The sequence below is a fragment of the Cyprinodon variegatus genome, unplaced genomic scaffold (genome assembly GCF_000732505.1).
Source record: "Cyprinodon variegatus isolate N-32 unplaced genomic scaffold, C_variegatus-1.0 Scaffold636, whole genome shotgun sequence".
NCBI classification, from domain to species: domain Eukaryota; kingdom Metazoa; phylum Chordata; class Actinopteri; order Cyprinodontiformes; family Cyprinodontidae; genus Cyprinodon; species Cyprinodon variegatus.
Window position 1 is genome coordinate 209,273 of NW_015151089.1, and position 15,919 is coordinate 225,191.

Consider the following 15,919-nt stretch of genomic DNA (forward strand, 5'->3'; position numbering starts at 1 on the left):
GATCAAATGATAGCCTATATGGAGAAAGATGGATGGATGGATGGATGGATGTTGCAGTATCTATAACAACCCAAACACACAGGATCTCAGAATTACACATCCCCAGTTATTAATTTCATGCACTCACCAGATCTGAACGGCCTGTTAAAAAACGTCACACCCATGAGTAGAGGTAATGCAGCCTGATGATATTTACACCGCATCAGATAGCGCTCCCCCCATGTTAAGCAGGGGAAACGCTATCTGACGGGCCTATAAACCCCCCTGATGTCATTTACGTTGAGTTGCAATAAATGCAAAACTCTCTGCAGGTTCTTGTCTTTGTCGTCCGCTCTATTCAGCTGGCTTTGGAAACACACGCCGAGAAGGTGAGGGCCGGATGGTGAGGGTTACGAGAAATGCGAAAGTAACGCAATAGATACTTTTACTAGTAACTAGTTACTTTTATTGTGAAGTAACTCAGTAACTCAGTTACTTTTTAGGAGAAGTAACTAGTAACTATAATTTATTACTTTGACAAAGTAACGTGCCCAACACTGATGAGCAGTAGTCCAGGATACAAACAGATGGTCAGCTCTTCTAAAACAGGCTGTCCTGTCCACATAAGCTCTTAAAGCTCTCACTGGACATAGGCAATGAAGCTTCTGCTCTTCTGCTGAAGAGAAAGGTGGTGGATGGAATTGCAGCAATTCCACCATTGAACACATGTAGGCTGATTCAAACACCTTCGGCACAAAAGCAGGGTTGAGTCTCAAGCACACCTTAGAGAGCCCCGGTGCCCACTGTAAGCAGGCCGGACTGAATGAAAGTGCATGAAACTCACTTACCCTCTTAGCCGTGGTCAGAGCAGGGCAGTTTTCAATGAAAGGAACTTTAAGCCAACACCCTCCAAAGGTTCAAAGGGATGATGACAAAGGGCATCCAACACCAGAGTGAGATCCCATAATGGCTAACCCTAACCCGCTGGGCACAGAAGTAAGTGGCAGAGAGCCATTTCTGTTATTTTCTTTTCTTTATTGTCCATGGCAACATGCCTGGCTGCAGAAAAGCTGTGTTTATTTTCTCTAATTGCCCCGGAACAAAACCTTGTGAAATGGGGCACAGCTGAGTGCTTGGTGACACTGATAACACGCTGTGGAGTGTTGGATGACACTGCTGAAGTGCTTGGTGACACTGTGTCCTCCACCCCAAAATGTCTTCTCTCTGAATGTCAGAGGGAGAACTTAACATGACTACTGGTGAACTGGGAACTACAGGAGCATCTGAATCCTGGACAGAGAAGTTTGCCCCAGTGCCTGGAAACCTTCTCTTCGGGTGGGGTTGTTAACAGTGAGGTTAGGTTGCCCGCTTTTTCTTGCTCTCCCCAGTGTGGGATGAACGATTTTTTTGCAACGGCTGCTGCAGAAGACTTCTTCCCCCGTGGTCTTGGGTTCTCCACTTTGCTTTGCTGGGCGGTTTGTGTGGCAGGTCTCCTTGAAGGCTTGGCTCCACTTTGCCACACTCTCACTGCCGCAGCAGCAAACCAAGGTCTGGGTCTCGTTGGGGGGGTTGGCTGGGCTTGTGGGGCAAACAAAGGTTAAAAGCCCCTCCCTCCTGTTTTCTGCGGGTACTTGTCTCCCTCATCTTCTCCAAGGAGGGGCCAAATAGACCTTTTGTTGGACCATAGGGGGTATCCATGATCTCAGCCTTCTGGGAATCATTCAGGCCTGACAGGTTTAACCATAGGCCTCTTTCCCCAGAGACAGCCAGACCCATGACATAACCACAACCTTGAAAAGCCCTTCTAGAGGAGTTCAACATGAGATCGTTCACCACACATATCTCATCCCATATACTGGGGTTAGGTGTCCCCGAGTCCAGTTGACGCCCCATCTCCTTCAGGTTTTCACCTTGATACGCAGACAGCAGTGTAACAGCGTTAAGTGAGCACACTGAATGACCAGCATATCTGTACTTCCTTTGGTAAATGGAGGCGGTGAGGTGGTCCATTTTACCTGGGAGCGAGATGTTTGAAGATGCTGAAACCGATCTGCGATTAGGGCGGAGGTGGTAAGCCACTGAAGGCTCTACTGCTGGGGGTTCGGCAAGCCCCAGCTCACCCATGCCCTGTATCTCCAGCTTAGAGAAGCCCTTGGTGGGAAGCTTACTCTTAAATGGGCTGGACCAGAAACGGCTCATTTCTCTCATGCAAGCTTCCCACTAAGGGCTGGTAAAAGTTGCTTTGCTGGTGGTAAAGCTGGTGGAAGCCTTTTACCGTCATACAGGTCCTGTTCTGCTCCTCGTACAGCTTACTGTCCCCCGGGAAGGTGACTTCTGCCCCGCCTGGAGGCCTGGAGTGTTGACCCGGGAAGGTTGAGTCCTTCTCCTCCTACATGTCCTCCAGTTCGAGGAGGTCGGAGTTAGCGTCACCCTCCGCTTCGTCGATACCTGCATCGAGTTTCCCGCTGTCCATAAGGCCCTCAAATAGGAGAGGCATGGACAGGTACTCCTCCTCCATCACGTCCGCCCAGCTCTTAGAGGCTCGTGGCTGATGGTTTTCACCCGCCTCCAAAACAGCTGAAGGTGAGGAGAGTCATGGGTCCTGGCTGTTAGTGACAGCCACCCTCAGCTGCCTCTCCAGGATCTTTTCCAGCATTGACGCGACTTGCTGGCATCCCTGAGGGTCCGCCAGCCATGCCTGAGCATGTATATCGCCCATACATGCAATGCACATCGGATGAGGGCCCCGCCCCGAGATAGATACCACGCATGATGCTGGACACGGGCGGGATACAACCTCTTTAGCCTTCGGTTCCGAACCTTTGGCAGGGGTAGGAGCCGCAGACATGACCGTAGACAAACACGGAGCTCGTTGTTACACGTTAGCTCTTGACTGATATTAAGTCTGTCCGCCACAACACATTAACTGGACTCTTATGCTAGCGACACACTGCTAGCCAAAAACCAAGCCCACCTTTGCGTGTTAGCTGGGCTGAAAAAAAACAAACACTTTCTATTCCGTTAATTAAAACAGAGTAGATACAGGAACAGCTCGCCTTTACGTGGTCACCGCTCCCAGCGTTTGTTTTCCTAAAGGTGCTTCTGTTAAAGCGCTTATCCAGCATGGTACATGCTTGTCCTGGTCCTGCGTTCAGCGATGTTTTCTTTTACGGAACGCCTGAGAACCGTTAAACAGGTCAAAGCTAGCCTGAGCATGCTGAGGGAGCTTAGCTGTAGTCTTCACACAGGAAGAAAGCGAGAATGAGTTGAGGCGGGAAGGTTGGACGTGATTTAGTTGGTGAGCGGAGCCACGGACATGGCTCAACCTGTCTGTCACAGACAGACGTGATGTCATTTGAGATTCCGTAGTTGGTCACGCCAGGATGATTCCCATAGTGAAACACCGAGCAAAGTTAGAGAAAGAACCTTGGAAATGGGGGTCTCAGCTCTTTTCAGGTCATTAACCATCTCCTCTTATGCAGTTCTGGGCTGATTTCTCCCCTCTCTTATGATCATGGAGACCCTAACAGGTGAGATCTTGCATGGAGCCCCAGCCTGAGAAAGATTGACAGTCATGTTTAGCCTCTCCTTTTTTTAATGATCGCTCCAACAGTGGACCTTTTTTCCAAGCTGCTTGGCAATTTCCCCGTAGCCCTTTCCAGCCTTGTGGAGTTCTATAATTTTGTCTCTAGTGTCTTTGGACAGCTCTTTGGTCTCTGCCATGTTAGTAGTTGTATTCTTACTGATTGCATGGGGTGTACAGGTGTATTTATGCTGCATATGACCTTAAACAGGTGCATCTAATTTAGGATAGGATTTACAGACTAACAGGTCTTTTAGGTTCAAAGTTCTAGCTGATAGAGAGGTGTTTAAATGCTTATTTTCCTTAGTGTATATAAATTTATTTATTAAATAAGACCTCAACAAAGCACAAAGAACTTTACGTTTTTAACTGGGCAAAAAGCGAAAATGTTCAAGCGGTGTAATGCTGACCAAAGTCAAAAACTAGAGATCGAACAATAGCGCAAAAAATGTTACCTTTGAGTTCTGCGTCTCCATTGAAGGCTCCACAGCCCCACTTCCCTGTAGCTATGTCTGGCTCTTCACGGCCAGGCTGGCCTTTAAAGCCACAGTAAGCCTTTGTAAACACATGCAAAAAAAATCGAAATAAGAAAAAACTCAGTAATATTTTTTGCTCAAGTTTCAGTTTAACAAGACATGTTTTTTTAAATGTTTCAACACGACAAGAGCTTGAAAAAATGTTGACCTTGTTCAGTTCCCGTCTAACTTTATCCATACTGTACTGCTCCTTTGGATGTCTGAAATGAAGCGCATCTATAGCCAGAATCTGACGCTTTAGCCGCTTCCAATCATCTCTGCAAAAAGAGTTGGAGGAAATCAATAAATTAGAACACTTTAAAATCTTTGTTGTTAATGTTTTATAGAGACGTGTCCTAATCACACCTTTCAAGTTTATCGTGGAAAGGTCCCATCCACTGAAATCTGTCACTTAAACCATCACAGCAACTGAACCTCTGCGTACCTGAGGATAAGACAAAATAAAACACAGTATGGCATTTCAAATCGGACCTAGCTAACCATAAAAAACATCTTGGGCTTTATGTTTAAAAAAAGACTGTATTAAACCCCTACCATTAACTGATTATTTACCTTGTCTAATGTATAAATTTTAGCTTGAATATCCCAGAGCTAATAGCTAAAGCTTGCCTTGAATACTTCTGAGCAAATGGCTTAAAGTTGTGGGGAAGTCATATTTAAATTTCAAATCAGTCTGACTTAAACATGTATATAAATGTGCTCTTTATCAGATGATGTTGTCCAAATATGTAGAACATTTCTGTTTAAAAAAAAAAATCCTGTCCTAAATCTGTTTTTTTGTGTGTTATTTCATGCAGGCCAGTTAGTTAGACGTCAGCCTGAACACCTAAATTCGGCCAATCATATATCAACGTTCATCTGTCAATCAAATTTATTCGGTCATTGCATCTTGTTTCATATGTCGCAGCTAATATACGCAATGGTTGAAATAAGAAATGAGAATCATTTCCTTTCCCATTGAGTTCCGTCCCAGTGTTCACAGGGATGGACGTCTGTGTCTTCAGCAGGCGTAGAGCTAACAGAACTGGCAGCGTTGCGAGGCAAGGGCTGAAACATGTACGGCTGGAAGCCTTCTACACCAAACCAAGCTTCTGCCGCCCTGGCGTCCTCTTCCACAACATCTTTGTCCCCGCTTTCCTCTTCTAAATAAAAAATGGATGACGGAAGAGAATCATCCACGACCTCTGACACTAAACTCTCCTCCTCTTGCATGTTTCCGCTGTCCATAGCGTTCCTTGACAGTGTCGTTACTAAGTCACCAATTTAGTGCTACTTGGTCCCAATGGAATTTCCCACAGCCCCGGTAGCTGATCTAATTACTCACTTCATTCACCTGCTGTACAATCCCTGCTCTCCAATTATCATTGATCTTATCCATTGCTCCCGCTGCTTTTTATACAGTTCGGCCCAGCTATCGGGCCGGATCATTATTACTGTTTGTTGTTCGTGCTAGTTATTATTGTTCATTTGTTTTGTGTGTTTTTAAGTTTAGTCCATGGTTCATGTCCCTGCTCTCAGGGGCCAGCGTGTGGAGAGGATGTTTGTGTTTGTCTCCTATGTTCTGAACGTGTCTTGACTCTTTTCCACAGAGCCCCCAGGGTTTCTAACCCGTGGTGCGGCGGTAGCTCAGGTTCTGGCTCTTCCTGTCAGAGCCCTCTGGTTTTGGATCGGAGTGTGAGGAAAGCCAGTTTTAACTCCCGCGATCCTGGCTCTTGGTTGGAGCCAGTGTAAAGTTCTGCAGTAGTCCTGGTACCATGTCTTGTCTCTGTTCCTCTCAACCATTGAGCCCACCTGTCTCCATCTGCGCATGTTAACTGAGCTCACTGCTGAACCCTTAGAACTCTGAACCCGCCAGAATGCTCTAAAGATTCCTGGAACCCTGGATCTGTCAATTCCTGTTTGGATCAGAAAACCTGAAAGGGCTACGAACTCCTGAATATCAGAACTGTGCTGTTCTGAACTGTTTCCCTGACCTAGATCTTTCTCCTGCCTGCTCACTGGGAGTGCTGCTGCACTGGGGACACTTTAGAAGGCTCAGCGCCGCATCTCGTTGGCAGTGCGTCAGCTGATCCTGCCTCACCCGAGAGGATGGACTGAACCAGGATAGTGACTCACACGGATAATCATCTTCTGTCAGGTTATCATGGTCACTTTCCTTTCTCCCTCAACCAGAGTGGGCAATGCTCCACCCTCCCAGTAGAACGCGTTTCTGTTCTGTTTATTTATTTTGTCATTAAACATTTTGAAACTTCTTACTGTCTGTCTCACCTGAATACTGGGCTCATTTGTCCCGTTTTATGACACATTCTGGATTTGTTTGACACACTTTAATGATAAATCCAACTCTAACCAAATCAAGTTGAAACTCACAACCATCTTCTCATCCACAAATGCACAAATCATGTCCTTTTGCTTGCTTTTCAAAAGGGACCTCCTGCCAGTAGAGGGTGCTACTGCTGCTGTTCATGAGAGATATCGTGTTTACTTCCTGTTTTGACTGCTGACCTACGTTATAGTGCTGCTCAGGCTCTCTGTATGAATTCAATCTTTTTTCTGTGACATCTGTCCAGAAGTCCTTTAAAACATAGTAGCTTTTATGCGGTTTTATTTCTGGTAGTAAGGGCTTCGCTCTTTCTCTACCCTGACCCTTTTCCAACTCTTTCTAAACTGTCCTCTCCTCTCTTCTGCTCTCTGTGTCAGATGTTCAGTTATTCCTCTGCCTCATTTATAGATAATGGTATGTGTAATAAGTGTAGTATTTTTGTAGCTTTGAAGGCGAGGGTGTCAGAGTTAGAATCCCGGCTTTGGGCTATTGTTTATGTTTCTTGAGTAAGAGATGTTGCGGATAATGTTTGATTTGTTGAAAGGTTTTATCTGTTCCTCTGCAAATGGGTTTGGCTGACATTTAACCACAGATTCAAATAACTCTGCAGCGTGGGAACTATAAATCTGATATTTGCGAAAACTGTACTGCTGCCGAAGCTCTTGGAAAAGGTTTTTAGCATCTAGAAAAGTAGTGAGAAGTTTGGTTTACTTGATTGTATTTACCCATGCCCCCACCTCCAAACCGTCCATTTCCTATCTAATTTTGTTTTGAATGCTGAAAAGGTCATCATCGTGGGGGATTTTAACATCTTTGCTGACATTACACGTGATAGCTTTAATGAAGACTTTAATGCTATCTTAAACTCAATTGGCTTTGTACAAAATGTGAATAATCCCACTCATTTTCATTTCCATACCTTGGATATTGTGCTAACATATGGCATTGAATGTGAAGAAATAATACTGTTTCCTCACAACCCTGTCCTCTCTGACCACTTGTTAATAACCTTCAGAATTACTTTAATAGAGTTTAGAATTACCTGTGGACTACCACAGGGATCAGTGTTAGGACCAATTATCTTTATTATATATATGATACCAATTGGTAGAATTAGACAGAGATTAATTTATACTGTTATGCTGATGATACTTAGCTATATCTGTCTATAAATCCAGATGAAACTAAGACATTACATAGATTACAGGCATGTCTTGAAGACATAAAAACCTGGATGACTCTTAACTTTCTGCTTCTGAATGCAGACCAAACAGGAGTTATAGACAATTGACCAGATTCTTTGAAATATAAGCTGATTAGTCAGTCTCTTCGTTTGGATGGGATTAAATTGATCTAAAATAATAAAGCCATACATCTTGGTGTTATTTTTGATCAGGAGCTGTCATCTAAATCCAAGGGTTTGTAGAATATTGTTCCTTATGTTCCTAACAGAGCACTTCGTTGGTAATCTGCAGGTTTACTAGTGGTTCCTAGAATTTCTAAAAGTAGATGAGAGGCAGATATTTTGGTTATCATGTTCCTCTCCTGTGGAACCAACTACCAGTTTTAGCCCATTAGGCAGACACCTTGTCTACTTTTAGGGCAAGTTTAAAACTTTTATTTTTGAGAAAGGTTACAGCTAGAGGGGCTCAGGTTATCCTGAACTATCTCTGTAGTTAAGCTGCTATAGGCTTAGACTGCAGGAGGACATAGGGAACCATTTTCATCATTCTGCTTTATTATATCTCGATTCTCCCATTCTGCAGAATTTGTTAGATTAATCTCTAATATTATGCTTTCTCTGCTTTTTCTCATTGTAGCTTTATCTGGTTTGTTCCTGTTTGGCTGTGACTCCATCCTGGAGAGAAATACCAGCTGTGCTGCTGCCATCAACACCTTTGTTTTTAGATGTTGGAACTTGACCTGTTTTCATTGTTGTCCCTTTTCTCTGACTGTGACTGGCTGGATGTGCTCTCTTTTATCCTCTGACATGGGAGCTGGCCGCTTGTGGAGTTGGTTGACCGTTGCCTTTTGTCTCTGCTCTTTTTTTCTACTTCTATCTCCTTGAACTCCAGTCGGCCTCGGCAGATGGCTGCCCACACTTAAGCCTTTTTCTGCTGGAGGTTTCTTCCTGTTAAAAGGGAGGATTCCTCTGCACTGTCACAACAAGCAATGTTTGGTATGAGCGATTGCCTTTTAGTCAATGAATCGATGCAATCAACTGGTTTTCCTTAGACAGAAAACTAGAACCAATCTGACTGGATGATCTGCTTGTATTGTCTCTTTAAAGTGCCTTGAGATGACGTGTTGTGAATTGGCGCTATATAAACTGAATTGAATTGAAACTGAATTGTATTCCATTTGAAACCGGTAAAGCCATGTTTGTTTTGCTTCATCCTTCCTCCACTGGTTGATGCATTGACTTCATACATGTAACTGCCTTTCATTGGCCCAGAACAATTCTCTATGGAGGGCAAACACATCTGTGGCAAGATGTATTTTTGGGAGTTTATGAATTTACAAATGGGGACGACAGCAACTCAGCCACAAAGTAACAAACTGAAGGAGCAGGGTCAGGAGATGCTGAAGCTAATAGTACAAAGAGATTGCCAACTTTCTGGAGTCAATCACTACACACCTCCAACCTAGGTGTGACTTTCACATTAGCTGCAGAAAACTACACAGAGATCTTCGTGGTCAAGCAGTTGCATCCAAGCCGTACATCACACGTGCAATGCAACATTTTGGATGAAGTGGTGTAAAACATACCACCACTGGACTCCGGAGCAGTGGAGACACGTCCTCCGGAGTGGGGGATCACATTTCTCCATCTGGAAATCTTTTGAACGGTACTCATCTGACATAGTCCATTTTTTTCTTTACACTTGGCAATGCCAAGTGTAAAGTTTGGTGGAGCTGGGAATTATGGTGTACATTTTATTTATTTTTTTCAGCGGCTCGGAGTATTTCAGAACCAAGACCCAACCTGTTACCCTCAATTATCCCCATTTACAATCCAGTCAGAACTGCACAGACCTGTAAATAATAGAGTGTTAGCCAACCCATGATCACAAAGTGTACACACAGCCATTTATAAAAACAGAGGCAGAAAATAACATCGTCTAATGGTTACATCCAGTGCATGCTGTGCCTATATGCACCGTTTAAACTACCCCTTGACACCTATCCCTGCCAAGTTCGGACCAACCTTGGATCAGTTAATCGCGACGAGCTTGGTTCCTTACTACCGTTTACACATCACACTAGCACGGTTCCCACGATACTACAGCCCTCAAGGAATTATGCAAACAAAAATGGTGGCGCCCATAATATTCAAGAACTTATGTGCCTGGATAGTGTCCTGCGTCCAAATGTCAATAAGAGCCTCGGTCTTAGCATCACCCCAGAATGCACCTCGCTCTTTTGATGGCAATTATTTTTAATAGGCTGAGAAATGCTAAATGGCCTATACTTATATAGAGTTTTTTCAAGTGAGAAGACTTGACCAAAGTGCTTTACACTACTTTCAGAACAGTCATTCACCAATTCACACAGACACTCTCACACTGATGGTGGCAAACTACAATGTAGCCATAGCTGCCCTGGGGCTCACTGACACAAGCGAGAAGAAGTTCATGTTGTGAACAGGTGAAGATATCTGTTGATTACAAAGCCGCACATGGCAAAATCCAACTGAACCACGTAGAGCTCAACGTAGAGCCCTACTGCTGAACTAGTACTAGATTTAGCGCGGTTCTGTTGTTTCTGGCACGTTCTGGTTCAGTTGTGTTCAATTAACACTCAACAGTTATTTTGGTTACCATGCTCGGACCGTTCTCAACATGGTTCCAAAAGGGTAGTTTTAATGGGGCTATAGAATAATACCTGTTAGTTGGCTGAAGTAAGAAGCTTTGCCTCGTTGCTTAAAATACTGTTATCTCAATATTCTTGATAAAAAAAAATTCTAAGATGAGTATAAGAAAATATAAACAAGTTTCATTCATAGTGTAAGTCTATGATACACGCATTTTGTTCATTAACCCGTGCCCGCACCCCTAAAATAATAGGGTGATTTTTGTACATGTAGATGTACATAGACGTACGACTGTATGTACATTACAGGTACGTGAGTCAAGTCAGGTGGTTTTTTGTTTTGTGTATCGCACTCAGGATACAACATGATGAATCCTTTAAAGCTGAAGTCTGTAAGTTTTAAAAATCACTTTTTTGTCATATTGGCTAAAACTGTCCCTATGCCCAGACAGCAGTACATGTGATATGTAACCTATGAAAAAAACTGCTTCAATTGGTCCCGCCTACTGCCTGTATTTCAATCTGGAAAGAATCATTCGGGACGAGTCAAAACAACCAATCACAGCCAGAGGAGCGTCTGATGGAGTGTCAATCACAGCTCACACACGCTGAATCCCGCCCCACCCTTCCCTTCTGGTCGCATGCGGTAGCCGCGCAGATGCTGTGAGAGGGGTGGGGCTTGGAGGTGGGGCATGAGTGAAGCAGAGAGGGTGGGGGAGTGGCGTGAAACCTGTTTTTCTTCAAATTTTCAGTCGAAGTCTGCTCTCTCCTCAATGTTACAGACTGCAGCTTTAAGGACAGGACCACTTTAACACCTTTCCAGATGTGTGGTCTGTTGGACCTCTGCCTGTCAACCACATATTTTTCAAATACAGTGATAACCTTTACCAACATAAACCCTGGCTGTGCCATTTTCTCCCTTGAGTCACCCACTTTGGCAAATATCTTTTTGGATGCAGCGGAGGGCAGAGCATTCAGCTCATAAAGGGAACACCACCAACTCACTGGTTTAGATACCGGTATGTGGATGACACTCGGGTCAAAATCCAAACCCAGTGGTCAGCAAATCAAGTTCACTAGAGAGAATGCCAAGAATAATATTCTTAATCCTGAGAATCAGACGCTTATATTGGAGAAAGCAAACAACAGCTACACAAAATGCATGGGACAGCAAAGGCGAGGCGGTATCTCTGGGCAGGACACCAGTGGGACACCTGCACCTCAAGAAAAAATTACACACTTTTGAATAAAAAATTATTAGACTTTGGACAGAGAGGACAGGTGGTTTGAAAGAGGGGTGATGGAAGCCATCTTTGTGAATAAAGAAAAATCACTGAACAGAGTGGGAGGATTGTGATTTCAGCTTCCAAGCATCTATTATTTGGTCCTGAAACTCATTCCTAACATATGAACACTCATTGTGACTCAAATTGCCAAACACAAAACGCATACACAATATGCTCCAACAAATCAGAAAGACGATATGTTGATCATTGATTTTCACCTGACTTGAAATGTGCTTAGAAGGATGGACCTCCATGCTCTTAAAATCATCAGAGCTCCAACTACAGATTGCTCTAACTCCTTGATAGGTTTCATAATGTCTTGATAAAAACTAAGCAAAAGTCAAGTTGCCTTCTATTTAAGCCTGTTTTTCTGGATTGTTGTTTTTTTTTTTTTTTTTTCAAATTTCAATTTAGAAAACAGGTTATTTTCTTGCAATAGTAATGGAACGAAATTCCCTTTAGATGTACTAACATACGACGGAAATGATCTGGAATAGATAATAGTGATTTATGTGATATTTTTCAGAATGTAATCATCAAAATGTATCCTTTTCATAGATAACAGATTTTTTATATGTAAAAGTCACTATAAACTTGTATTTTTCTCATCCAAGCCAACTAACTTCATGTTTGCAGAACTTCAAAATAAGGTAAAGAGAGAGCCTGAAAAGTTTATATGATTTATTGCCTGTTTTAGCTTCAATTAAAAGTTTGTTAAAAGTCTATGATTAGCACACTTAGTAAAACCAGTAAAAAACACACTTATTGCCTTTTACAAAGTTAATGTGGCAGAAAAAGCAGTGATAGGTCCATAAATAGAACACTGTGTAATTTTGTGTGCGAATCTTTTGAATTTTAATGTTATTTTAATTATTTACATTGTATAATATTGTGAATATTATACATTTTAATGTACTGAAACTAGTTTTTCAGTTCAGTCAAAAGAACTGCTGTTTTCATCACTACTTCGAATACACCAAATGATACACCAACTCACCATGATACACCCATTCGTCCAGTTCACTTTGCATATTTTCTACACCAAAACAAGGCTTTGTTTTTGGTCCACTCTAAAAAGCCTTGAACTGAACGCTATTTCTGACATTTTGAATTGAAAAAGCTTCCTGGATGGGAAGTGAAACGTCTCCAGACTTAAAAACAAAGTCCAGTGAGTTGTATTATAACTTTTTTGGATATACCATCTCCACAATGAGACATGGTGGTGGCAGCAGTAGCATGCTGTGGGTATGATATATTTTAGCAAGGGGCTGAATACTGGGATACCTGCAAAATTGTTTAATTAAAGGATTATTTATAGGTTATAACGCCTCAGTCAAAGTACAGTCCAACATCCTGTACAAATCTCTGGTTTAATGGTGATACATTTTATTTCCCAAAACTCTGCTTCAACATTAAGGGGGGAACATTTTTTATTTCTTACTTTTGGTGGTTGATTGGTTTTTTACCAACTCATCATTATTTCCTTTAAAAAGGAAACTTGAAGGTCTCTGGCTGTTTGGTTTGGTGGCTATTCTTTGCAAACTTACGGTTGTGCTCATTGGATTGATACTCTCTGATAACACTCTGAGCTAATACATTCATAGTTTCCTTTTTTCTGAAAAACTCTAATCCTAATGTGTAAATTACTAAAACCAGAACTACATTTTAAAACAACACTGTACAAAAAAAATTATCAGCTTCTATAACTGATTTAACGTTTCATATTTCATTGAACCTGTAATGATGAGACACTCTTTGTCGTCAAGTTTCTCTGTAAAGAGGCGAGACACGATCAGCTCTGGATGCATGAGGAACAGAATCTCTTCCTGAACCAGACCAGTGTCCAGGACACCCCCGCCTATCCACTTGGCAGCAAAGTCCACCTGCAAACACACAGATACAGTCAGGCCTGTGTGGACAGCTGTGGGTCACCTGACACCGTGGGCCTTTTACCTGAAGCAGCCCTGTACCTTCATCCTCGATCGTGCCCTCTGAGGTTACATGCAGTTTTCCCAGTGTTTCTCTGCACCTACAAGAAATAAAACAGATATAACCGTGGTAACCAGACTTTTTTTGCTGGGGCCACATTTAGGTTTACATGAGTTTTTTTTTTACCCCTTTGTCAAAAGCTGAACAAATAAAAACCTGCTGTTGTAAATCACGTGTTGCAAATAATAAACTATTTTATTGTGTAACAAAATTTAAAATGACTCAATTTATGGAAATAGCTCTCATCATGGGTAATTTCTTCAATTCCTTTCTATCATACCCCCCTTTATGAAAAATTATCTTTGTGAATTAAGCTCCAGAGGTTCTAGAGAAGTTTCTAGAACAGAGCTGACCTTCTTTTGTCATGATGAGTCTTATACTTCTTTGCCCACATTTAGAAACACTCACGGAGAGATTGATAAAGTGAGAATGTTTATTTACTGTTAAGCAAAACACAGAAACCAGATTAAGACAGGTTGGTGGGACCTGCGGCCAGGAGTCCAGGTGCGATTGTACTAGCAGCCAGAATTGGAGGGGGGTATGAGGTTCCAGATTGTGGGGCAGCAGAAGGCACTGGCTGACTGAAGATGGACGAGGCCTTGGAAGGTGGACAGGTAAGTTTACAATAGAGCAAAGGAGCAGCGGTGCAGACTGGAGATTTTGATTATGGTCAGGAGGAGAGGAGTTGTGGAACTCTCAGGGTCTCCACTGGATTTCTTCCAGAGCTGGAAGGACTGGAAAATATCCCAGAGTATCTGAATGTTTCCCAAAACAGGCAAAACACTCTGCCGAAGAGGTGATTACAGTCAGCTGCTAATATAGTCCTCTGGGGTGATAATGATTCTTTGCAGGTGCAGATAGTTGAAACGTGTAGGTACGCCCTTCAACACAGAGTAACCAGATGGCACCGACGGTGGACAACCGGTGGAACTGAAAAGGAAAACAAACTAACCCCACAAACTGGAACCCAGCACTTTATCAGCTGGATGAGCTTATTTTGAGGAAGAGATCATAATCTCCACAAGAGACTAATAGAAGACATGCAGCATCTTGCTGCAAACACTGAAGGACCTAATCTTCCTTACAATGTACAGTCTGCTCTGTTCCTTCCTTTAGATGGCTTCACAGTTGCGTCTAATCTTCACCTGTCGAGTTTGTTTTCCAGATCCAAGTTAATGTTTGAACTCTGGATTAGGATCATCTGTAAATTTATAACTAATTATAAGCAGCTTCTGCTCTTTGGACTGGACACCAAAGCTTTGGTTTAATATCTCTAAAGTGCAACTGTAACACGAAGAACATGGACACCTTGTAGTCTCTTCCACAATACTCACTAAACCCTTTTAATATTTCCACATTTCCTTTCTGAAAAATATAACACCAATATACACTTAAAATCAACATATAATCTCTATATGGGCAATTACAGCTGGGATGTGTTTAAACTCTCTTTGATTAAAAGTTTGCATTTTGCTGGTATTTATTCAGTGCTAGCAAAACAGTTGATTCTGGTTAATGCTAATCCAAAACCAACCCAATTAAGGACACATAATTTAAACCTAAGATCTTTACCAGTCAGCAAACATTTAAATGATAAAGATCAGTGCAGTGAAGTTGATTTCTAGAATGTTAGAGATGTCTTAAGAAACTGTATGTCAGCTTTTTATCAGCTTCTGGATCTATCTACTGTTTAAAATGCTGCAAAATAAATAACTCAATGTTTGCATTCCAGCAGTTCCTATAATAACAATGTTAAATATTTCCAATATAAGGCATTACCCTCTCCAGTCCGGTACATCTGCATCTCTGAGGCAACGCCTCTCAAACGTCACCAGTCCATCATGTCTGAATTCTACAGAAAAAACAGATAATTATAGACTTCCTGCGTACATCTCACCAATGAACCGGATTGGGTTCAGGGTTTGGTACTTACTATCATCTGTCACCACGTTAAAATACTCCATGATGGCCATGAGCTTCTGGTTCTTCCGCTCTGACCAGTCTCCAAACAATCTGTGTGCAAAATCAAATCAAAATGAATAATCAGGATGTTAAACAAGTTGGGGGAGAACCAGAGAACCTGTGACTGCTGACCTGCTGAAGTTTATTGACGGGTAGTTGTGGTATTCTGAGTCGGGTTTTGTGGTGTTGCGGTGAGGGAAGGTGCAGTAGAAAGCGTTAGCGAGCAGACATGCAATCTGGAACTGGGACAAAGTGATGGTTGCAGGTTGATGACGCTGAAGCAGCGGGATGGTCTGAACCCACAGAAACAAATCGTTAGTTATTGGTTATACAGTGACATCAGACATGTAGGCTGCTTCCTCAACCAGCATGAGGGATAGCTAACTGTAGCAGCACCGATGGTCAGCTAGTCAGCAATTACCTAGTAATGGTGGGAGACGTGGAGTCA

General features: G+C 42.5%; 1 protein-coding gene across 1 annotated transcript in view; it reads right to left on the reverse strand.

The window, feature by feature from the left end:
* LOC107096599 (poly(ADP-ribose) glycohydrolase-like) overlaps positions 1 to 15,919 on the reverse strand; it is a 36,242-nt gene that overhangs the window by 4,454 nt on the left and 15,869 nt on the right. Inside the window, exons 7-14 of the mRNA XM_015393329.1 lie at positions 15,604 to 15,764; positions 15,443 to 15,522; positions 15,289 to 15,361; positions 13,474 to 13,549; positions 13,256 to 13,403; positions 4,444 to 4,522; positions 4,247 to 4,355; positions 4,018 to 4,117 (exon numbers count right to left, since the gene is read on the reverse strand). Coding sequence (XP_015248815.1) covers positions 4,018 to 4,117; positions 4,247 to 4,355; positions 4,444 to 4,522; positions 13,256 to 13,403; positions 13,474 to 13,549; positions 15,289 to 15,361; positions 15,443 to 15,522; positions 15,604 to 15,764 — 826 coding nt within the window. The remainder of the gene's footprint in view (positions 1 to 4,017; positions 4,118 to 4,246; positions 4,356 to 4,443; positions 4,523 to 13,255; positions 13,404 to 13,473; positions 13,550 to 15,288; positions 15,362 to 15,442; positions 15,523 to 15,603; positions 15,765 to 15,919) is intronic.